We start from the raw sequence: 24,201 nt of genomic DNA on the forward strand, positions 1-24,201 counted from the left end.
TGTTCTAAGCAGTGGTGTAACAGGCACCAACAAGAATCCACTAAAAACATCCGGATACCTGAACAGATCTTAAAAGAAATGAAAACTCATGACCAGTAATACAAGAAATGTCAGAGATCAATTTTGCCTTGGTGTTATCCAAGCACCAGAACGCTCCTTACAAATAAAATCAAACCAGTGACTACGTCTGAAAAACACACTGGCTAAAGTTCAAGGATTTAGCTTCCTAGTTTGAAACACTTCAAAGACCCAAGAAGCTTTAGTGTGCTTTTACTGTGATCTCTACAGATTCTCTGAAAGTGCAGCTGGTGGAAGCAGGGGTGCAAGAGGTGCTGTCCGAGATCCTGCTGAGGCTCCAGGGTAGTTCACAAGCTGAAGACACATGCATTTTGAAGGCTGCATCAGATCTCATTCTCTCTCTGCTGCTTGGAGGTAAAAACAAACAAACAAACAAACCCAAAAAACAAACAACAAAAAAAACCTCAGAGTACTGACAGTCCAGATACTTAAAGAAACCACACCAAAAAGTCTCCTTAGCAGAGAAGTTGCCATCTGCTCTGTCGCTTTCATCTCCTTAACAGGGACACATCTGCCCCCTGTTTCATGATCCTTAGGGGAATTCTCAGACACCACACTTTTTCATTTTATAGGAGCCTAGTACTCACAGTGCCATGCTTTCCTTCAAGCATATGAATATGTTGCCACAGGTCATCTAACACCACTGCAACCACTCCTGCGCAGAACACAAACATAAGCACTTCAGGTCGTTGTAACTGTACCTGTGGTTGTCAATTCACACCCTGCTTCTGTAACTTCACTTTCAAAGCAGCCCTAAGAGCTGGTTATTAAATTTAAGCTAATCATCAGGTTAAGTTCACATGGTATTCAACTACTTATGTTTCCTCATTCACTATTCCAAATCTGTGTACATAAAAAAACTTGGATTAACAAATGAAATATAAGAACTTTCTTATAATGTAAGTTCTGCATCTATTAGGAACAGACTACATACATTGCTGACCTAGATTTTTCACTAAGTCTTTAAGCTGATTTCAAGAATAACACAAAAAGGCTGAAGACCTAACAACAAACTTAATTTAGGGAGCCCTGCTATGTTGTATTTTGGACAATACAGGTTAAAGAATAAAACTTCAGGAACGGGACCACTTAATACTGCATCCCATCATGCCCAATCCCAGAGCAACCAACAGTTTAAAAGTTTTAAAATATTAATAACAACAATCTTAAGTCATCATTGATTTGAACTTCCCCAAAGGCAGACAGAACAGTTTACTTTGGGGCTAATTACAAACAGACATGAGATGTCCCCTCTATTTATTGTGCAACAGACAAGCGCATACAGATTTTTTTTTTTTTTTTTTTTTTTTTTTTTTTTTTGCTAAGGGATGTGGCATCATCTCCCAGAACACTGGTACTTGCATCACATCTCAATACATGCAGCTACAGAGACAGGAGCAAGGGCTATTGCTAGTTTTACAAAAAAAATGGTAAGGTTGATTATTCTCTACCCTTCAAAGATGGAAAGCCAATGTTTGTGAGTGGAGAAAAAAACAATGCTATTAGGTTTCATTGCTACCTGGCTCTGAAATGGTAACAGTCTTGCTTTTCTGCAGATGCGCACACCTTTAAGTTACAGATGCTAATGATATTGAAGCAGTTTGAAGGACATAATAGCGAAAAATGAGGTAGTTAGGCATGCGAGTTTTGCGTTTTTGCGTTGGGTTTTCTTTTTGTTTTGTGTTCTTTTTTGTTGTTTGTTTCCCCCCCCCCCCAATCACATATTATTAGAGGCGAGACTCTAGGAATGTTTCACAGCAAATATATTTGTTAGAAACAAAAAAAAAACAAACAACCAAACAACACACAGTTATTGATGTTTTAGATTTTAAGTCACCTTTAGGAAGGGAGGGTTATTCAGACAGATCAGGGAAAAAAAGAAATCTCAAGGTAAGTCATTTTATCTTTTACACTTTCCAATTATAGGAAGCAATGAGCCTTAATACTATGTGGAGAGAAACACAGATTCCTGGAAGGCATGCTGTGCCGAATCAGTCAGCAGACAATACCACACAATGTTTTCTGTCCTTTCTCACAGATAGCTACTGTACCGGGTTCAAACTCAATTAACAAAAAGGAACTTTTTCAACATTGCTCAACTTTCTGCATTAATATGTGCTTAGTTATCATAGAAGATTCCCTCACATCCGTCTCAATATTTAGCTAGTCAGTCTAATGTATTTGGACATTTTTTTATTTGTTGGGGGCTTTTTGTTTGTTTTTAGAGCAAGCTATCATACATGCTCTCCACCTTCCCGCTCCCATCCTTTCTTCCTTGTCTTATACCTTGCTCTGAATCACCCACTGTGCACCATGGTTCCACAAGGGCCAGAGACATGCCCTCGGTGCCTTTAAACTGGCTATCTTCAATGTATTCAGCTGAATGGCTTGCTTTGTCTGTCACTCTTCTCCCTCCACCTCCCCCACAACCCCATTATATGTTCATGTGGAAAAAGTGAGTAATTGCTCTCAGGCCCCCGCATAAGCCACTGATGTATGTACAGGCCTTAATCTAAGAGGAAAAAAATCCTATGGAAATCTGATCTCGACATTATATGTCTTCTGAGGCAGTGAAAAGACGACAGACAGCTTTTGAGCTATGAAAGGGGTTGTTCCTACCAGACTTTAACTATGAGCCATTACATTCAAGGTTCTGCTGTTATACAAGCAAAAATCCATAGGAGGGAACACCAGTTTGGAGCTCTGTGAACATCAAAGCAAGGCAATCACTAAAGGGTTCTGCCTATTCTCACTTTACTACAAGAGAAAAAAATGCTCTACCATTCTTTGGTTTGAAAGGTGGGGGGAGAAGAGAAATTAAGTTCAGTTAAGGTTAGTCTACATGAAGATCAAAATATTTTGCCTGTAGAATTTTGTCACACCAAAAGAGATTATCTATTCCTAGAAAACCTGTTCCTAAAGAGGACTAGGTGATTTCTTTCATATACTTTCATCTCTAAAGATTAGGACCAGGCAACAGAACATCTGAAGAATCACAAGCAAGCCCATCAGCTTTAGAAAACATATGCATAAATTACTATAGAAAGCTTTTTGCATGATCAGAGTTCAAACTATTTCAGTTACAGTTCTATCATGAAAATATCCACTTAGATTGTATGAACATTTGACAAATTCTTATTTAACATATGCAGTAATACATGGGAAAAAAAATATGCTAACAACAGAAATGCTATGAGATTAAAGGAATAGTAGGCATTAGTTCAAAAGACAACTCAGGAGTTTGTTACTTTGGGGTGGAAATAATATTCAAACCAAAGGCATTAAAATTACTAGACCCATTTTCAAGTGGTATACACACAAAATTTAGAAGCCTGTGCATCTTAGGCATGCAGCAGTTAGTACCATGAGAAGCACTTAAAGCTACTTTTGGCCAGATTCTGTATTTGCACAAAGTCTGTATAGGTACATGGATAATTGTTTACTCCAGGTGAAGATGTGATCTTCCGATATGGCATTCACACTTTTTTGCCACATTTTAACAAACAGCACCCATGTGGTAACAGCACAGCAATATGGAAATGGCCAGTGTCAGGAAAATGCTCCATTTGAGGTATAATAAATTGCGTAAAATAAAATACAGGAAAATATTTGACAGATGGCATCTTCAAAACACTTCCTTCAGGAAGGCTGCAAACTGTAATATGGAGGGGTTTCTTTTGCTCTTTAGGAGAATGCTTTCTCATTTCCTATCAAAGGTGAGCTAAGATGCCTCCTGATACCAAAAGGGCTGTTATCCCTGCAGATCAAGTTCTTGGGCAGGGGGAAAGATACAGACGTATGTTAACAAAACAGTGCAGAGCACATACTGGGCAAAACGGTAGTTCTTTGGAACATAAAAATCACTTTCACCAGCATTAAATAGATCAGAACTCTCTAAGTCAACTCATTTTCCTAGCTTCATACGAGTGCAACACAATAAAACTTCTCATTTCAGAAAGTGGGTTTCTCAAAACAGGTAAGAAAAGCCTAGGCCCAATTCTTTTTACGATTAGTTAATTAAAAGATTTTTTATTAATACAAGAATTAACAGCAGTACAAAACTAGTAATCACTCACTCACCTTGCTAGATAAGATCCTTGGTCTCACAAGAGTCTCTTAAATGAGTAGAATAGCAAAACTGGATTATTAAAGCTATCCTGTGGAGAAACGGAAAATGCCACCAGTATTTCACTACATATATAGTGGAAAGTAAAGCAGCACTGAGGAAGAAATTGATGGGAAAACACATGGGCCTGAATTTGACAGTGACTGTCCCTAAAAAGCTCTCTCAAGCTAAGCTTTACTAGAGGGCGTCTCAGCATCAGTTCACAAGTGGCTGATGCCCACTTATCTCTAGAGTTGTTGTAAAAACCAATGCAAAAGCTACAGTGTCCATCTTATCAAGACATGAAAAGTCAAGGCAAGAATTCTTCAAGCTCTCCATCTGCATGATTAATGTCTATCACTTTCTTATCTTGCTCACCTGCTTGGTTTTGCCTCTTTCTTCAGATGGCAACTGTGTACGAATGGTACAGCTGGGAGTCATAGATCAGCTTCTAGATCTTTTGGAGAAGCATGTAGAGAGTGGGGACATCTCTGTTCAACATGCTGCACTCAGCGCACTTCGAAACCTTGCCATACCAGGTACAGAGTTTGAAGACAACTGACTTACTGTAATTCTTTGTAAAGACAGGTCATTTAATGGAGATGTGTGCAGCTCTATCCAAGTCACCAACTCCAGTTCTTTGTATTTTGAGGGGCAATTGACCATTTTTCCCCCTGTAGAGACATATATATTTGAATAATTCATCAGGACTTCTCATCTACATAAAAGGTCTAAATATAATAAAGTGTGATCTCATTGGCAGCTGCTGAAATGTTTTCATATTAACAGCATACAGCAGTTCAAGACAAAAATTCAGAATAAGGTTTATAGCTTAAACTACAGAGTAGGGGGTGGAGCTATCACATCACAACTGGAAGGGATTTCCTCAACCTGCTCCTCTCCTATAAAGCCAATATTCATTGCTTATTTGGCTTTTGTGACACGCTTAAAAAACACAGTACTTAAAAGGGGGCATGTAAGAAAGATGGGGACAGACTTTTTAGCAGGATCTGTTGTGACAGGACAAGGGGTAATGGTTTTAAACCGAAAGAGGTAGATTTAGACTACATAAGGAAGAAATTTTTTATGATGAGGGTGGTGAGACACCGGCACAGGTTGCCCAGAGAGGTGGTAGACACCCCATCCCTGGAAACATTCAAGAAGACCAGGTTGGATGGAGCTCTGAGCAACCTGACCTAGTTGAAGATGTCCCTGTTCATTGCAAGGGGGTTGGACTGGATGAGCTTTAAAAGGTTCCTTCCAATCCAAACTATTCTACAATTTTACTCTTGTAATACACGTCAGAAAGTTACACTGCTTCTTATTGCAAATTTACTGCTTCCATGTAAAGGCCAGACACGTTTTGCTAGAGACTTAACGGTACGTTACCCTGCAACACAGTCCTTACACAGCTCTACAGTACCCTAGAGAAGAGCGTGACAGCAAAATTATTTTGTGAAAACAAAAACTTGGATTTGTGTGCTATAATCATTGCTTTGAACAGTGAGAGCCCCAGAATGTACTAGTTGCTACTTAGCCTCCACTACTTCCTTTTAAAGCCTGTTACACTCATTTCTTCTTGCATGTAGCTCTCCTCAGAACTTCACTTATTGCTTTCAACTGGTTTTTTATATGCTTTCAAGTAATTTATTTAGTTTGGCTTACAGGATCATCACATCCTTTGGATCACAATAGCCAGTCACATCTTCCTACTCAGTATTTTCATAAACGTTCACACCATAAGCCCCTCACTGCTTCTATGTGTATTCTATTTTTCTGTGAAGAGATGTTCTACCACCATCCACATCAGCACACAGAGGCCTGTGCAAATTGCTTTTTGGTGCTAAGAGTATACAGCTTCTTGACCATGCATGCTAGCTACCTTACATCAATTACAACCTAACATAGAGCTGTTAGAAGATAATCACAGAAAGCCATCCAGCTGAAACTTGGAGAGTAGTTTTGTAGGCAAAATGTGACTAATTTTATTAGAATGAAAAGAAGGATTTTTTTTTTTCTATAAGCCTAGGCATGGGCTCACACTTAGTTCTCATTGACTTCCCTCCTGTAATGTGTACAATAGGATTCAATGATTACAAGGAGCAAAGAAACCTATTAAACTCATTTGAAAGATAACAATTTTGATGTAGTTTCCCTTGAAAACAAGCAGAGATTATCACATTCTAACTCAAAACAGAACGCATTCCTCAACAAATACTAAGGTCTGCTTTTTGTAGTGCCAAGCCCAAGCATTCCTTGGGAACCCCTTAACAAAGCAATGAATGCAGATGATCTGCAAAGATGATAGGTCCCAGAACTCCAGAAAAATGTGGTTGCAGCCTACAACTTCATCCCTCTATCACTGCCTGTTACAGAGTTACCAGTACATCTTCATGTTCTTTGCAGCTGTACTTGCAAAGGCTAAGCTCTGAATTATAAAATATCAATGTATCAATATGGAGTCTATTGTGGTTATTTGTTCTGTTCAAGTGTGTTACAAACTATTTTAGATCTTTCTAAGTATGTAGGCAATGTAGGCACTTAAAATGCTATTTCTGCACCACACTTTTGCTCATCAATTCATAAAAATTTCATAACAGGGAAGCTGTAAGACATTCCTTCATGATAATACACTGCTCTATAGATACAGAAATTCTATCACTTTCAACAATATAGTCTGCTACCTGGAAAAAAAAAACAAACAGCAAACAAAACAAAAAAAGACTGAGTGCAAATCCAAATAAATCATAAAATTAAATCAAAGATGGGCTAATACTTACAAAGGTACACAGAGGAAGTCTTCAATTCAAGAGCAATCTTAAAAGAGAATAGGTGCTTATAAAAGAATTGAAAAAAGTCGTTATGCTTTAAGTGAATGGAACCAGTCAAGGACATTAAGAGCAATTTACTTAACAGTGTCTACTTCCCAATTTGCCCAATAGGAGGAAGAGATAGAACAGTTATCTCCCTAATTTCACTGCCATGCCACCACCCCACCCCCTCAAAAAAACCCCACAAAACCTAAACAACAGGACATGAAGAAGATGGGAGGAAAATTCCTCTGGAGGAAGCAGCTTTTGGTAGCCCAGTTAAGAAGCATTAGGATTCTTTCCAGACAAGCTTCTGATTATCACCAGGGATTACTGCATTAACAACTGGAGGAAAGATGCAAGAATTAGGAGAGGGAAGTACAGAAACAAAGGCATGAACAACAGGGGATCAGTAAGCTCAAATATGAAACCAAAATTCTTTCTCAGGAAATAGTTACGTAAATGACTTCTGCCACCTAGTTCAGTTAAAATGAGCAAGCATAGGAAAGTCTTGTCATGTGAGTGGGTGAGTAGATGGATAATCTATTACAAGTAGAAAAACAAAGAGAAACAATGCTGTGCTTATCCTCTTAAGTACTTCGTTCAGGGCATAGCTGAGATCAAAAGTAACCAGAGTATAGTAACAGCAATTCCTAGGAAGTTTTTAGCTCAAAAGGAGCCTAAACAGTTTGTTAGTCCTAACTTCATTTCCAAGTTCTCTAACATGTTAGACCTTTTGCTAAGAGCATAACACAGCATAAAATTCTGAAAAACAGTTATGTCCTATCTACATTTTTCAGATGTGTAGTCACTGAGCTTCACATTCACATTCTTTTTTTCCATTTTCTAGTTGTTAACAAGGTTCAAGTGCTAGAGGAAGGTGTGGCAGAACGGATTCAGGTACTTCTAAGATCAGAGGTGCCTCCTGTGCAGCTTAAACTTCTTGGGACACTACGGATGTTAGCAGATGGTCAAGGTAAGGAATTGCCAATGTTTAATGATGTCAACTACATGCTCCCCTCCTCCTGCAATACAACGGATGTGAAGGAGATTACAGGCTAAGTGTCCTGCTAACCTAATTCCATTCAGCCTGGAGAGGTTCCAACAGAGATGATTGCTAGGGGCTGCAAGCCTTCCATACTAACCCAGGCACCCTCACAGACAGATGAGAAACAAACAAAATGGAAGAGTCTGCAGTAGCCAGTGAAAAACGGCAAAGGCCTAAACCAAAAGTGTTTTCTACCAGAGATACACCAGCAAGGCATGAGTTTGATGGAAAAAGAGTCAGGCTGAGGCTTTGCAGTGCCAAGTCACAGGAAAGCAAATCAACAGAAAAAAAAAAAAAAATGGAGAATATCAAACAATCACAGGGAGCTGGGATGGAGAGAGGCAGGAGAAAATCCACTGTTTTGCCTCTGAGCAAAAGAATTTGTGCACTTCAACAGGCAAAGGACTTTCAGATCAACTGGAAGTTCGATCATGCACACAGTTCATTCAAATCTGGTGTTTTGTAAATTAAAAGGTCCTCCTGTTCCTGTTAAGAATAACTAATTAGATTTTTATCTCAAAGAGCTCTATTGCTGGTAGACATCAGGAAGTCCCTATCAGACTGCTTCAGGATGCTTTTGCTGAACAAGCCTCAGGCTGAGGTTCCACTCACCACCCTCTTACAAATTCCAGTTTACTGTATTTAACTGGATTACCGTAATCTCCTCAGACTAACATGTAACATCTATGTAACATCTGACCCAGAAACAAAAGGAGGTAAGATGCAGATGGTTCTGCGACAAGTAACTCAACTCAAAACAAAGATGTTCAGCTAAGCTACAAACAGGACCAGGGTGATGCCCCTATCAGCTAAAACTATCCCTTCTGTTCCATGTGTTAATGGTGGTTCTTCCTCAAGTCTTTGCTTCAGCAAAGCTCTGAGACACAAAACTTCCTAGTATCTTAAAACCACGCAGACTTTCCCCCACATTTTTCCCTTTCTGAATTTGCTTCCAAAAGCAGGGATCTCCCCGGTTACTTTCTTTCAGGCCTGGAACTATCTAAAGAGATTGGAAAAGCAGAAAGATTGGGAAAAGCTCACAGACCCTTTATAGCCCTTCTCAGGGAATGTACACTTCCCATGAAGGCCTCTACCACACCTTTCCTCCTTTGGAGCACCCAATGCACATTCCATGCTCATCTGCTCTGGTCCTCCAGCACCAAGGGATAGGGGGCGGACATGGGACAGGACTCAATATGACCAAAATTAAGTCAACAAGAAAACCCCTTAATTACAAATAACTACATGAGACCCCTAAATTTGAATTAATTCTTACAGCCACAGTGTAATTTTGCAAACAGGGTATTTCTACACCCAAAGTTAGCATCTGTCTGGTGACTACTCTTGCCTCTCAGTTGCTACATCTGTTGGCTAACTGGAAGTGCTGTGCATTTATATCCTCAGTTAACGATCAAACAGAACACATGGAACCAGCACTTAGGCAGTTTACAAAACCAGCTCTTTTGTGCTCAAAGCCAAATGGGTGAACACTCAGTTCCTACAAAAAGGCACATTGTTTTGCACATTACTACTTTCTTATCTTTCTCCTAGTACTCCTCACTTAGAAGAAAATTCCAGTTGAATCAAGATGTAGAATTTCAAAGTCTTAAGTACCGAACAGAATCAACTAACTGAAATCACTGAAGCAGCGTCTACCAGGATTTTCTCCGGACTGAACCCTTGCTTAACATATTTGGTTAAAATAGAGTATGTCAGCCTTCAGCACCCTTAACTGCATTTTTCTTTGGCTTAGGAAATCACTTTCCAACAGTTAGTCACTTTTGATCCACAGCACTTTAAAGATGCATTATTAAACTGCAATAAGATTCACACAGAACCATGTGTGAGACTGATGCAATATTTAAAGAGCATGACTTAAATCCCTTTTGCTGTTGAACTTTTTAAGATTTTTGGGAGTAGTCTCCCTTAACAGCAACAAGATTTAAACCATGGCATATCACTAGAGTTCCACTTCTTAGAAAAAGTTCAATCTAGTGAGGGTTTTTCCAGATGTCAGCCACAGATTAATACTTCTAGCAAGTTTTAAGATTGCATTCCCTTGTGTTTCAGGAGTCCTAATTATAAGGCTCCTCCAAACACTGGGAAATTTTGATGATGCCCAATACACAGTTCACCACACATTCTTGAAACATGCAATTACAGACATGCTGCAATTCTGTACCAAGACTTAGCTTCCCACCTGCTACCAACAGTTATTATTACCACTACCAAGAGCACTCAACCAGAACAGGCTCCGAGGAGCCCATGATTACATTTGTGCAGGGCTCAAAGAGCAAATGCAAGAAACCAAACAGGAAAGGGACACTCGTCATGAAGACTTCAGTATAGCAACAGAATATCTGCTTTCAAATGAAATGCTTTCAATATGAAGCTGTTCATTTTAAGCCCTGCTCCAGCAGCCCCTTACATAGGTCTATCAGAAGACCTTACTTTGTTCTTTACCTCCAAGAGCTGCCCTAACACAACTAGCATTCCTCAGGTAAAGGTCTCTAAGATCCCTTAAAAGCCCAACACTTTAGTTACAGCTTTTAAAGCATACCGAGTTCTATACTCACAATTCTTTGACAGAAACATTGCAAGGTCTAATTTTGAATGTCTCCTGATGATGCTTTTCTCCTCAGCTGACGCAGCTGAAATCTTGGGCCAAGACCCCATGCTGCTCAACAGACTTGTGCAGTGGTGCGATGCCAACGACCACACCGGCATTCATGGAGAAGCAAATCGGCTGCTAGCATCCATCATGCATCACAACAGATCCCAAGTATGACTATTATTGGTCTGATATGTTTCTACTTTATATCTTTCTCAAATCTTTTTAAAGCTTGTTGATACAGCTAGGTGTGCAGTGTTAAACAGCACACACAGCTTTATTGTTAAAAACACAAAAGTTCACAGTAAAACCTCCTCTAGTCTGCCTCAATACCAAAACACATATTTTTCTTATAGATATGCACATTCATAATTGTAAGTATTGATATTCCAAAACAGACCACCTCTAAGCAGATCAATGCCAAAACCAATGTTATCTCTAGTCTCCAAATATCATCAATTTGCATTGCACCAGGCAAATAATTTTCCATCTCTTCAAAGGCTGAAGAGTATAATCTCATTTCTCTCTTCATTCTATTTTATTTGTAAAGATTTCCGTCTGTGATATTTTACCTTTGCTTTAACAGGAAGTGGTCAGAGCCATCCAGGAGGCGCAAGGAGTGAAGCATCTGGTTTCCATGACAACAAGTAAACATGCTGCCATGCAGAATGAGGCTCTGAATGCCTTGGCAATAGCATCTGCAATCGATTTAGGTATTTTTTTCTGCTAAAAGTATTAGAGCTATGCAAGGTCTTCAGTTAAAGAAACTTTGTCATGCTGTTAATTCTACATAACATGGAAGATAAAGCATATTTCTTGTCTAGATTTAGCTCTTCAGCATGAAATAAAGGTCAGCCATCCAGAAGATCACAAAAGCAACAGGCTTCAAGAATTGCCTGAAGATTTAGGGTAGAGTCAAATGATCAAGCTGTCTGGACAGGGACAACCTTAAGTTGCATGGTACGATGCTAGAAACCTACACACACAAAGCGCAGAAGTAAAGATGAAAGACTAGAGAAAGAGATGAGAAAGTCTAAATGAACACAAAATTAAGGATAAATTCTGGACTTGAATAGTCAGTGAAGCCTAAAAGTGGAGGAAATAATCTTCAGAAGACAGATAACCGAATGCAAGAGACAAAGCAGAAACATAGATAAAAGGGCCTTATAAGAAGCTGCAAATGAAAAAAGTGAAAAACTGAAGGTTCTAGCTACTTTTACTGTGCTTATTTTCAGAGATTGAGTATAATTTTTTCCCAGTTTTTTTTTCCATGTATGACTGATCACATTTGAAAATGGGTCTCAATTTATTACAATAAAGATTTTCACCACAAATCTACATACATCAAGAGATAAATTGAAAAGAACTATCAACTTGCAATTTCTTGTATCAACAAAGCAAGACAGTAAAGCACCCATTTCACTGCTTGGTCCACCAATAAAGCTCTCAAACTCAATTGGGTAACTAATGTGAACCAACTTTTCCAGCACTGATCATCGCAAAGTTTTATCTATGATGAGGTTATTTTATACAGTCTATAGTATACACGTTCTGTCTTCCAGAATGAGGCCAGCAAAGAAACACTACAGAAAATACAGTAATTCTCCAGTACAGAAAACAGATGCCCAAGACATCAGTGTAAAGCCAATTTGAAATAAGGCCAGTCAGGGATTTTATTTTTTAAAAAGCAAGCGTGTTCACTTTCTAGCTTCTTCTCAGGTAACAGCTCATGTATTTGTTTACTTATTTTTCAGAAACCCTTGAAGAATCTTTTAAAGAATCACAGTTAGTTCAAAGCTTACACAAACTTCTACAAGATGATAATACAAGTCCTGAGGTGAAATATAATTCAATGGGTCTTTTGTGCAGTCTTCTTAATTCAGGTAACATAATTTTAAGTTGTCTGTGATGAAAAGATGGGAATTTGTGGCAAAGACAAGTGTTTTCTGTTACCAAAATATGCTGCTTGTGATGTTACAGTCAGTGAGTAGTAAAAGATATTCAAGAGGTTCATTCTTTACTGATCACCAAAAATCCCAGTCAAGTAGCTTCTTTGTTTTTGGAAAGTTGATTAAACCATCAGCTGAATAAAAAAAGAAAAGCTTTATTCCAGTGAGTCAGTGGCATAATCAAGTCATGAAACAGCAGAATTAGAGCCTTGGAATAAAGGCATCTTTGTCCAAATTCACCATGCACAAGTGTCTGGCAGTCCCAGGTCCTGTATGTACCCCAGTATTTTTGTGTTCAAAGAAATAAAGAGTCTGTGTTATCTTCCACAGGCAGGCATGCATTTGTTCTCCCTATGCTGTAAGTAAACTAGAAGCAGAGATAAAACAGCGGGTTTGCACAGCAACTTTTAGTAAAACGTATGAAGGATATGCTTTCAGATTCTCACTCCATGGTTAGGGCAGACTTAAAATGCTTCAAGCAAGATCAGACTCATCCTGGATACGTGGCACTAACTGAAAAAAACACCCTGAAACCAGGAGTCCAAAGATCTTATGCCATTTTCTCACATCTTAATACATATATCATATAAGTTGAAAATAATGATTGTGCTCAAGCAAGGATCTGCCACACAGGGAGCTGCTTTTCAAATCCTGGAGCTACCTTATATTGGCAGACAAGCTGGATTTTGTAGCACTATATATTTTTCCCTGTAGCCATTCAGATATCGGAATAGGAATAAGCATTTGCATCCTTCAGTGCTACTACAGAGTATTGACACGATTAATGTGATTTAAGACTTCTTCCAGAGGTCCATATACATAGTACTTTATAGACTAACTAACATTAGGAGTTGTGTCTTAATATGAAAGGCTAACAGAAAGCCTACAGGCAAAAGAATGCTGGAACTTGTCCTATATTATATTTTCACCAAAGTACTTTTCCTCTGTTCAGTCACTTCTTGGAAGTCAAACAGGAGAAAACAACATCTTAACTGGTTCAAGACTTTCAATGGCTGAAAGGGTATCTATTGAAAGAAATTTGTTTAAATTAAAGCAGTTCATTTTAAACAGCAAGTACTCCAAACTTATCTTACAGCAATTATTGGGAGTCACTATGCCATGGCACATCACTAAAAGTCACCATTTCATCTCCAATTCAGGTCATCTGAGACAAGAAATAGAAGAGGACAAGATTAAAGAAACCCTCGAACAACTCTGCAGTCACAGCAATGCAAATGTAGTCAAGGAAGCTATCACAACATTACAGGTTTTGAGAGGAGAGACACCCCACTAGCCTCCCTTCTTCCTCATTGCAACCCTGCACTGCTGCTGCTGCAAATGCAATAAAATGCCAGCTTAGTCAACCCTACCTTGCATTTGTCATGCTGCCACATAACCAACACTACCAAAGCCCAGGTACAGTTCCTGCTTTTAAAGCTACACATACAAAAAAAAGTCATTTGCTCATCTATTTGGCCTACAGATGCTTGTATCACTGGTGCTCTTCACTGAGCTACTAACACGTGGCAGTAGGAATGAGGGCTGTCAAGCAAGTGGTCTTAAACATCACATGAGAAGCATCAGGCAATTACCACTTGTGTAAATACATTTCATACATTATATTATGCAACCTGAAACAATGGGGTTTTAGATTAGTGAGAGCTGTAGCTTAAACAATGCAAAGGGCTAATTGGCACCAATCCAATCTCTGCACACTGCCACAAAACTAAATGTAAACCAATTCCCCCTTCAACTGCCAATTTTAAAACTCACGTCCAAGTTTTTACCTACTAGTGTCACAAGCTATATTCCTAAATATCTGAGGTCACAGTCTTGTTCTTTTCAAAGTTGCAGCTATTGTAATGCTGAATGACACTCAGTAGAAGCAAAGTTTACAAGAAACTGCAGTCAACCTCCATACAGTGCTTGGACAAGATACAAATTAACGACAGTTACAAATTACAAAGCGGACATGTGAAGATTTGGAGGCAGCTGGCATTTCATTAAGTTATCTCCAGTAAGAAACCCTAGGTTTAACTTTAAAAATTAAAAAACTGTAGTATGAAAAATGCCTCTGAACATTTCTACAGAAACTTTTCTTATTTAAAAATGGTCACTTGACAAAAAAAGCTAACTGGATCTATTGCACAACGTGTTCTTCCTGAAGCCACTGCAAGCATGTTGCAGAGCCCCACTGCCAAGAGGTAGGAGATCAAAGTAAAAATGTAGTGGTAGATGCTGAAGAGCTAAGTAACAATTACTCTTTTGAGCCAGCAGTAAAAGTTATTGAGAAAACAACAACAGAGAGTATTGACCTTCAAAAATTATTACAAAGCAGGGAATATTTAAAAGTCAACAAGGCCTCCTGTACTCGAACAATTTGAGTCTAACTGGCTTATGCCTGCAAACAAAAAAGTGCAAAAGCTTTCCCACTTGCAGAATTTGTTAACACCATTTAGCTCACCACATTTGCCACCAAATATCACCTTGAGGAGTACTCTTGAGAAAGAGGAATTTCATAAAACCACCCAAGCAAGCTTTGACCACATTGTAGGAGAAGAAAAAAAAAAAACAAAACACACACACAACAAAAAAACCTGAGATGAACCACACGCAATCTTCTCTAGTTTAAAGCACACAGTGATAGGGGTGTCAAAATCAGCACAGCTTCCAACAATCTCAACTTCAAAATGAGATCTGGGGTTGTGCCTAAACAAGGCATTAGTATGAGACAGACCAGGATCTATTACAAGTTCTACAGATACACACCAAATAGCCACATTCAAGCGAAGTCATTGTTAGCAGAAACGATCCAGTCTTAATATTCTAGAGTATCCAATTCTGGATATTGCATTATTCAAATACAGTAATTATCTATTGGTTAAATGTCTCTCTGACCTTATCAAAACTAAAATCAGGTTTTAATGCATTGAAGAAATGTTAAAATGGCCAAAGAAGCAGACACAAGCCTATTTCTGCAAGCCTCATCTTCTAATCTGGAAGTTCCCTTCTGCACCCTTAAAGAGCAATTTCAGGAACATTGCTCAGAAATGACAGAGCACAGACTGCGCAAATCACAAGAGCAATAACTGTGGATAATAGCAGTCAAAGTGCAAACAGCAGTGCTAACTTTTTAGGCGTCTAGATATTTAATAACTTCTGTACACCATTCTGCAACTCCTCACTTGTTTGGCTTTCCATTAACAATGGAAAGAAAAGCACCAGTGTTACCCTATTATTCAGCAGCCCAGACTGGAAAAAAATAATCAAGAATTAGTTTTGGCAAAACATACACATGAGCACCGGCAGATCTTTACCATTTCTGTAGTTATCCACAAACTGCAGTCTCAGTAGCCAGCCTAAACTGTACAGAAGGAAATACTAATGACTAGAAGCAAGAAATCTTAGAAATCAAACTCCAGGCATACAAAACATTAAATTTTATTTAATCAAACTTAAGGCTTGAGAAAAAAAAAATATACTGAAAGTCACTCAAAAAAGCCATCTCAGAAGAGGAGACAGAACTTCCCCTTCCACTGGCTACACAATGTTCAAGCTGCATGATAACCCACAGGCGTTAGGGGGAAGGAAGAGGAACGGGTGCAATGGGGAGACAAAAAACAAGGCAATTCTACACATAAGCCAACTGCCACATCAACCTGAATGGACCAGAGGTACAAGTCTATCCACATGGCACTGTATGAGGGTCACCAAAACTAAAGGCCCCTTTGGAGGAAGTATTTAGGTCTTCAGGAGGCAAACAAAGCTCCTTTGGTCATGGCAATTTTTTCAGTGCTTATATTCACCGTCCTCCCTCATCTTCACATACAGGGAAACTGTGTCCAAATGCAGGTATATTAACAGAAACAAAAGGGCAGTTGCACTGTCAAACATACTGACAAATAAATACATTGTTTCACAGAAATAAATTGTGCTCATTTCTGAGAAATAAAAGTGATCACACTGAAAAGTTTCCTTCTCTCAGTCTAGTTATTCATGTCTGATCTCATCTTTGACATCATTAAAAACCCTGTTTCCATTGTAGTGTTTGTGGAGTTGTTCCAAATGCAACCACTGGAATCTAGACATCAACAATTTTTCAAACCTCTCTGGGCGAGATCATTGAATTGCTTCTCCTTCGAGGTTTTAGAGGCAAGCTCACACCCAACTGCTTCTGCTGACAAGACTTTTAAACCATAGCCTAGATCTTTAGCCATGAAGTCATTGCAGGTCCACAGAGAAGGTGCTAAATACAACTAACAAGAACGTGGTAAGAAAGTATTCCCATTCCAAGTCTGAAATTATACTAGCCATGTGTGCCACCAGTTGGGGTGCACTTCAAGACGTCTAGGAGTAAACCAGTATAGAGCCCTAGGGTTTTAAAAGTGATACTGAATAAGCACAGAGCAGTTCATCCACAGTGGGGGAGGGGGGGGGGAATCACCCCATGAATTTAAAGATCCTCAAATAGGCTGAAGTTGCTCTCTTGAATTCAGTTCCAAATAACTGCAGCATTGATACAAAGCTGGTGTCAACGTGGCCAAAGCCAGTACAAACAAGCTGTGGAAAGACAACACTTCAATTAAATTCTGTTTTGCATACAAACAGTACTTCAAGAAGAAACCAAGTATTCATTTGTCTTCAGGCAACTTGGCAAAACTTGCAGACACTGGAATCCTGATCCATGACACTGGCTCATCAGCAGCTCATTTCAGTGTACAAACTCCACAGGTATCTTTGACACCATGATGATTCTCACCAACTGCTGAAATTACTTCCCAGTATTAGGAGCTTTCTGTGTCAGAAAGTGGCAAAGGGAAAAGTACTCCCTAGATGCAATTGTCAATGCAATGTTTTACAAATAAAAAGTTACAAAAACATCCTTCCCCTATTTTACATACATCAGATTATTACACAAAACCATTACACTTTAGTTGGTTGATGAGGTGTTGTAAAGTTTCAAGCACCAAAATTTAAAGCAAAGGTTGCTGGACACTTCTTCACTGCTTAAAAAGTAGCAGTAACAGCAGGAAATTTTTGGCTGCTCTTAATGCATTAGATTCAACAAATAAGTAATAAAACCCTCAAATTCAAGACTCTACAGAAGAAATGTCACTTGATCTCCCCTCAGTGATTTACTGCTATTGTTTCCTTGTTGTATATCAAAGCTAAAACAAAAGAAAAAATAATCACAGTGCACTTCTAGCGATTTTACTTTCAGGTTTTCAGATGAGTAACAGCAGACTGCTCTCTCTCTACTGTAAGGAAATCAGCCATCCTTAGACAAGCTTCCTTTTCCTTCCTGTTGTGCCTCAATCACTGGCCAGAAAAAGGACTATGAAAGCTGAATTGAAGTACACATGAGACGTACAGCATTGACTGTGAAGTGCTGCTCAGATTAAAAGCCAGAAGGATGTCTCGACAACCAATACAGACAAAAAGATTCTTACTGTTGATTTGCTTTTGCCAGTGAAACATTCATTAATACATGCATAATGGAAAAAAGGACAGTAGAGAGATATTTAGAAGTTCAGCTTCCCAAGAAAGCCATATATTTTGGAAATAGAAGTATTAAATCCTTCAGGCAGACTACATGTAGTAAAATATCATAGTAAAAATATATACTTTTCTAAAATTTACACTATGTTAGGCACTGTAAATTAACCTGCTCTCCCTGAAGAAAGTGGTGTCACTGGAAGCAGCAAACAATGTTAGTTGTATGCCCCACAGTAAAACTGACAGCTACAACTACTTCCAAGAACTCTGCACTTTTATTACTTCTACCTTATAGCTAAACATACTATGCCAAAGCCTTTTAAAGTAGTCCGGAACTCTTACTGAACTACATACAGATCCATCTACTGAATCCCCAAGAAGGGAGGGCAGGAAGAAGAGAGTTTAGATTTCTTCCGATAAAAAATAAAAAAAATATTAAAAAAATAATCACTTCAGCAGGAGTAGTTCAGTTTGGTGCAGAAGATTACTGTGAAGAAGTCATTCTGGTTCACCACACTGTGACAGGCGTTTGAACCAGGTATCTGAATGCAAGCAGAACTGATGATTCAATAGCTTTACAGAAGATTTAAACATTCAGCAACTACTAATCTTTCACTAAATGTGTATTTCCTCATCAAATGGCGATTTCAATAGGGATCAATGACTAATTTAAATGTTTTTCATCAATCCTGATATTAGCAGTTAGGACTTGTGAAGATCAGTACAGCAGTTGAGAGAAACCAGAGGAAAAGCAAAACCATCAACAGCTAGTACAGCATGCTTGCTACCAACTGAAACAAGCTGCATTTTGAAATTTCTGCAGACAGCACTTGTAAAAGGTATTTCTGATCAATAAAAAGCTAAGTATCGTTAAAGAGTTTTTTCTTCTATAAATAAAGCATATTTACATTTTTTTGACATGAAACAGCATCAGGGATTTACACCCCCTTGCCTTAAATGGAGATTTCTAACACACAGCGCTACAGATAGTCAAGATTTTTCCCCTCTTGAAAAAAGGCTTCCATTTTCAAACAGCATTGTTTACTCAAGCTCTGATGCTGAGCACAAGTTCCTGCTCCCAAGACATCACATTTTTCCCAGTCAAACAGAACTATCACTGTTTCTGTACAACTGAAAACGAATTAGAGGACCAGATAATTTGTGACTTTTTTCCCCTCCAATTTCCAATATCATGACAATTACGTTGCTGGATATCTTGCCAAAAAATGACTGCATGACTCTACTGTAGAGATTAAAAATATTTCAAGATCATGAAGAAATCAGCATGCCTTCTGAAAAGATTACATTGAGATTGATGCTGGTTGGGAGTGAAAACAGAACAATCTTCACAGTAATCCTTCAAGGAAAGGATTTACAGCAGTTTCACATCTCCTTGCAACAACCTTTAAAATCTGTTCCACCAATGTCTTGGGAAATTCCATTTCTTCCTCAGAGATCAATGCTGGTGCATCAAGTTGTCTCATTAGAAAAAAGGTAGGCAGGTGTGTGTGTGTTCAGAGTTGGTTTTCTTCTGTACCAGCTTCCAACAAAAAAGCGTAAGCAGGGTAAAATCCACATAAGACTTTTAGTAACAGGATTATTTCATGGTCTGTGCATTTCTTCTACCTTGGTGTCCGACCAATAACCGTAAAATACACTTTTTTTGCAACATGTGTCTGCTTTTATATTCAGAAGGCATTACCTGCCTTTACAGCTTCAATATCAGAAATCAACGTCCTGGCTAGGAAAATCCCAAAAATCTAAAAAGACAAAAAAAATAACCATTTGTGAGATGAAACACTTATAACCTACCAGTCTGCCAGATGTTTGTTTGTAGATTTAGGTATCATTTCATAGCCAGGATCATCCATCAAAGCATGGCTATTACTAAACAGTAAAGGCAGCAGAATCTTGCAGCAAATAAAACTCATGAGAAAAAGGTGCTTTCACATAACACTTCAGAAGCATTCAAAATAATAAGCTTCTAGGTACCTTAGATCTGGAAGAAATCCACTTCAAGTCTGAATCTTGTAACACACCTATTGCTAAAGTTACAAATCAGGCATTTGCGTTCATTCCACAACTTTGGATAATCCAGTCAATTTTCTGATCAATTTTTTTTTTAAAATACATACATAATGTACAATTGCCTGTACTAAAATGAAATTCTTATCAGAAACAGTAGTGAAAAAAGTTCCAGATTATTCTGAGACATTTAAGTTTGCAATTTCAATGTTCACTCAAGTTCTCAGGGGAATCTTCCTTTACAAGTTGAAGATAAATTCACAACTCAGCACATTTCATGAAACATTCTTGGAAAAACAAAAGACTGGGGTGAAGCTTCAGAAAAGCCAGAAGATTCGTTTTAGAAGGACTCAGGTTATGTCTAACTCTCAGTCTCACCATGAAATAGTTTAATCCACAAGAAAGAGCCAATTTGAAAATATAAGCAACTGAAAGTGGCTTCACAGAGACTCAGGACAAGAACAAGAACAAAATCAAGTTGTTGTCAACATGCCGCCAAAAGATTAGACTTCATATCTTGAGTGCCTTCCTAGCAGAAAGTGGTGTTCTCAGGACAGCAGCTCTCGAGCCCTGGAAGCACCATCACTAGATGGTGATAAAATATCAAAAGCCAAGCAACAGAGGGCAGCACTGCCATGGCTGGGAAAAAGTATTTTGCCAGTACTCTACGTGCAACTATTTTCAGTTAAATGGGAAATACATTCTACAGAACATTTACAATTTTATTTCCCACCAAAGTGAAGCAGTACTGTAGCAAAGAAACTTCGGCATGTGTAAACAACTGCCACAATGAAAGCAGGATCCACCTCAAAAGTAGTAATCTGGTATACTTTATACTTTTTTTGATGTACCAACAACAAAACAAGGTACTAGAAGAAATCACAGCAACTCCTTCATCTGATTCTGCTAATATCACATTTGCAACCTGTTCACCAATGTCCCTACTCTTCCATTCTCAGCATTTGGTTTTTGGGTTTCTTTTGTTTGTTTGTTTTGGGTGGTTTGGTTTTCGGGTTTTTTTGTTGTTTTGTTGTTGGGTTTTGGGTTTTTTTAGCAGTGTGCTACTACATGTTAACGCAGCCAGCTGAGTGGTAATGTTAGCATGAAGGACAGAACTGTATTTTAGTCATTTCACATTTCTGACAGAAGGCTGTAGTTCAGATCTACTGGATTAGATAACCAGAAGATCTCCCCTCCCTCATAGTATACTGAAACGTAAGAAATATTATGATATCACATTATTTTATATCATCATCATATATTGGCATATTGCTATATTAATATATAACAATATACATCACAATCATCATTAGTGTATATATTGTAATCATGATATTTTTATAATAGCCTTCATTGCTTTGAGGAACATAATTTCAACAGAATTAAATTAGTTGATATCAGATATTTTCACTCTAGAATCCCCACATCCCTATAGTTTTTTTTTTACCATATTATTCCTATACATAAAAAAATCCCAGTGTCAAAATATTTACTCTACCTCTCCCCATGACTACTTTAAACTTCAGCAGGTCTGCATCTGCAAACTTGAAACTTTTCAGGGTAGCATAACAAAAACAACTAACCTGGAGCAGTGAGATAGCTATGAAGACACCTGCAACAATGTAGATATTTCGGGGTAACCAAGCTTCAAGTGCAAGAATACATCCTTTGACAAAAATCTGATCATCCCATTGACTCTTGCTCTGAATGCAGAGAGGAAGAAGAAGAATTTAACCAAACTTCAGAAATAAATGTATGCCCAGATTAAACCAAGGAATGTTGGACATGGATGTTAGCATCTTCCTGCAAATCCTAATAGAATATTTTTGAATTGGCAGATAACACAATTCAGAGTTAGACTATTATAACTAATAACATTTGAAATGCAAGTCCTACCCCTTTCCCTTTCTCCATTCCATCACTTGTTTTCTCCACTCTCCCACAGTAGAAGTTTACTTCAAACAAAGGCAAATCTCTACCACTCCACTCATAGTATGATGTAGCACTGCCAACTGGTTCACAGAGTTTTAAGCTGACAGCAATTCCACCGTTTTTACAGTTTTGCCTATGCAGGCATAGAACATAACGAACAGCAAGATCCCAGCAGCTTACCTTCTTCCTGACATCATAGCCACACTGTGTATTCACAACTTTTTGCTGCAAAGGAAAAAAAATATATTTTAAGTCAAATGAATTCTAGTCACTTATGTTCATAGGAAATTTTTCTCTTTTAGATTAACACAACAAGACTGTCAGAGCCAACCATTTTAAGAAACTTTTTTACTAATACTCAGCAAAGCACTAGCAGAACACAAGAAAAGCAATTACAATGCAGAGGTGTATACTACCAGGAAAGCATCCTCCAACAGAAATCCCAGCTGCTTCTACCGTTTCGCTTTCAACTAGCAATGACTTTTTAGCATGAAGCATAGCAACTGTACTGGCAGCATACAGATAAGACATCTGCATTTCCAAGATCAGTTTCATGTTAGCTATTTCACATAACACCTACACATTGAGGTAACAATAGAGGTATCAGGCTGATTTATTTAAACCTGCTGTGCAAAAACATGCCTTACAACTCCATCATTTCAAGCGGTATACAACTTGCTATCCCAATCAGTTAAAACAATTAACAGCTGCAAGCCATTTGAGCCCCCTCAGTCAACAGCTGAAGCTCACGCAAAGCCAAGCGCCAAGATACACCTAGACTTGAAGACAAAACACTCCAGTTGCAGATCCCACGTAGGAAGATCATAAACACCTTCTAGATCACAACCCTACACAACACAATGACAGTATATATCTCCAAAGATGCAAAGACATTCCTTTTAAGACATTTTTTGTTTTCTCTGTGTAAGACTTATGAAAACGTATGTATTGCACAATTACAGCATAATATACACAAGGCATAGTGAGTTATTTAGAAATACTAAGAGCAGAATCTCATATTAAAAGATTTACATGTGCTTATGTCTCCTTTAACACAGCACCAGAAAGTTGTAGTGGAATAGTACTGCTCCAAATTAAAGTAGAAAATAATTACTGGGGAATGTGAACACTGAATAATTCCTTGTCAAAGTTTTTCCTTGGCTCACTTCCAAGACAAGCAAAAGCCATAGTACAACCTGCCAATGGCTATCTGCACCACACAAGGACTGCTGGACTCATTTAGAACTAGAACTATTCCCACTAATACTATAAAGCATTTATGTTAGTTCCTACCTCCACGTTTTTGCTTCCAGTGAAAGGGTCAGATTCCTAGTTTAGTAAACAGATCTAACCAATAAGCACCTAAATCTTGCCAGAAACAGAATTGGTTCAAACTGAGTTTCTGCATGCGCACTTTATTAGTTGCCGATAAAAAACAAACAAAAAAATCATCAGCAAATGCAGTTATTCCTACTTATCTGGCAGAGAGATGGTGTAACATTAATGCTAACTGGGGCAAGGACAGAGCTTAGACAGCACTCTCAGATCCCTACAAGCTAAATAAGAGGTCAGGAATTCAAGTAAACAATACACTGGGAATAAAAAAAAAGTAACAGTCACCAATACTTGCAGACTCAAGCCATACAAAAATAGCTTGAATACCTGATGACAATACATTTTCAGCTGTACAACAGGTTACCACATCTGGACTCTAAAAAGGATGGAGCAGAAACATGAAAAGAGTTTGTCTGCCCAAGAGTAATTTTTGATCACCTAGGAGACCTTTTAAAGCCCTAGTCATCACACCTTATTCAGGAATTCCTTCCTTTCATAACTCTCCAATAACATCACATCAATACAAAGCCAGGAAACAACTTACAGCAGGATCAGGTATACAACAGGAAAAAGGAACGCCACACTTCTCACGACTTTTGCTTTCACTGCTGCAGTTGAAGTATATGTTAAAGTCCCAGTCATCTGGACCTTGGGCACCACAGCAATGGTTCTGCAACAGATAAACACACACTTGGCATTTGGGGGTATGTTAGAGACAATTTATACATTAAACTAAGTCTCTGGAATGGCATTCATTCATGACCTTCACTTTAAGAGTGTGAAGAATTAATGGCAGAGTGGGGAAAAAAAAA

At 38.4% G+C, this 24,201-nt stretch overlaps 2 protein-coding genes across 3 annotated transcripts in view; one reads left to right on the plus strand and one right to left on the minus strand.

The window, feature by feature from the left end:
- The window catches only part of LOC121093460 (rap1 GTPase-GDP dissociation stimulator 1-like), a 36,247-nt gene extending 19,220 nt beyond the window's left edge, over window positions 1-17,027 (plus strand). Inside the window, exons 7-13 of one of the 2 annotated variants that reach the window (XM_040605765.1) lie at window positions 289-432; window positions 4,588-4,722; window positions 7,844-7,969; window positions 10,684-10,823; window positions 11,239-11,365; window positions 12,407-12,535; window positions 13,762-17,027. In XM_040605765.1, coding sequence (XP_040461699.1) covers window positions 289-432; window positions 4,588-4,722; window positions 7,844-7,969; window positions 10,684-10,823; window positions 11,239-11,365; window positions 12,407-12,535; window positions 13,762-13,895 — 935 coding nt within the window. In that variant the 3' untranslated portion in view covers window positions 13,896-17,027. The remainder of the gene's footprint in view (window positions 1-288; window positions 433-4,587; window positions 4,723-7,843; window positions 7,970-10,683; window positions 10,824-11,238; window positions 11,366-12,406; window positions 12,536-13,761) is intronic. The other variant, XM_040605766.1, reaches the window with a different exon arrangement.
- The window catches only part of TSPAN14 (tetraspanin 14), a 41,634-nt gene continuing 33,459 nt past the window's right edge, over window positions 16,027-24,201 (minus strand). Inside the window, exons 6-9 of the mRNA XM_040605767.1 lie at window positions 23,934-24,059; window positions 22,235-22,279; window positions 21,706-21,825; window positions 16,027-19,857 (exon numbers count right to left, since the gene is read on the minus strand). Of these exons, the coding sequence (XP_040461701.1) occupies window positions 19,786-19,857; window positions 21,706-21,825; window positions 22,235-22,279; window positions 23,934-24,059 (363 nt within the window). The 3' untranslated portion in view covers window positions 16,027-19,785. The remainder of the gene's footprint in view (window positions 19,858-21,705; window positions 21,826-22,234; window positions 22,280-23,933; window positions 24,060-24,201) is intronic.

Source organism: Falco naumanni, chromosome 9 (assembly GCF_017639655.2).
Source record: "Falco naumanni isolate bFalNau1 chromosome 9, bFalNau1.pat, whole genome shotgun sequence".
NCBI lineage: Eukaryota > Metazoa > Chordata > Aves > Falconiformes > Falconidae > Falco > Falco naumanni.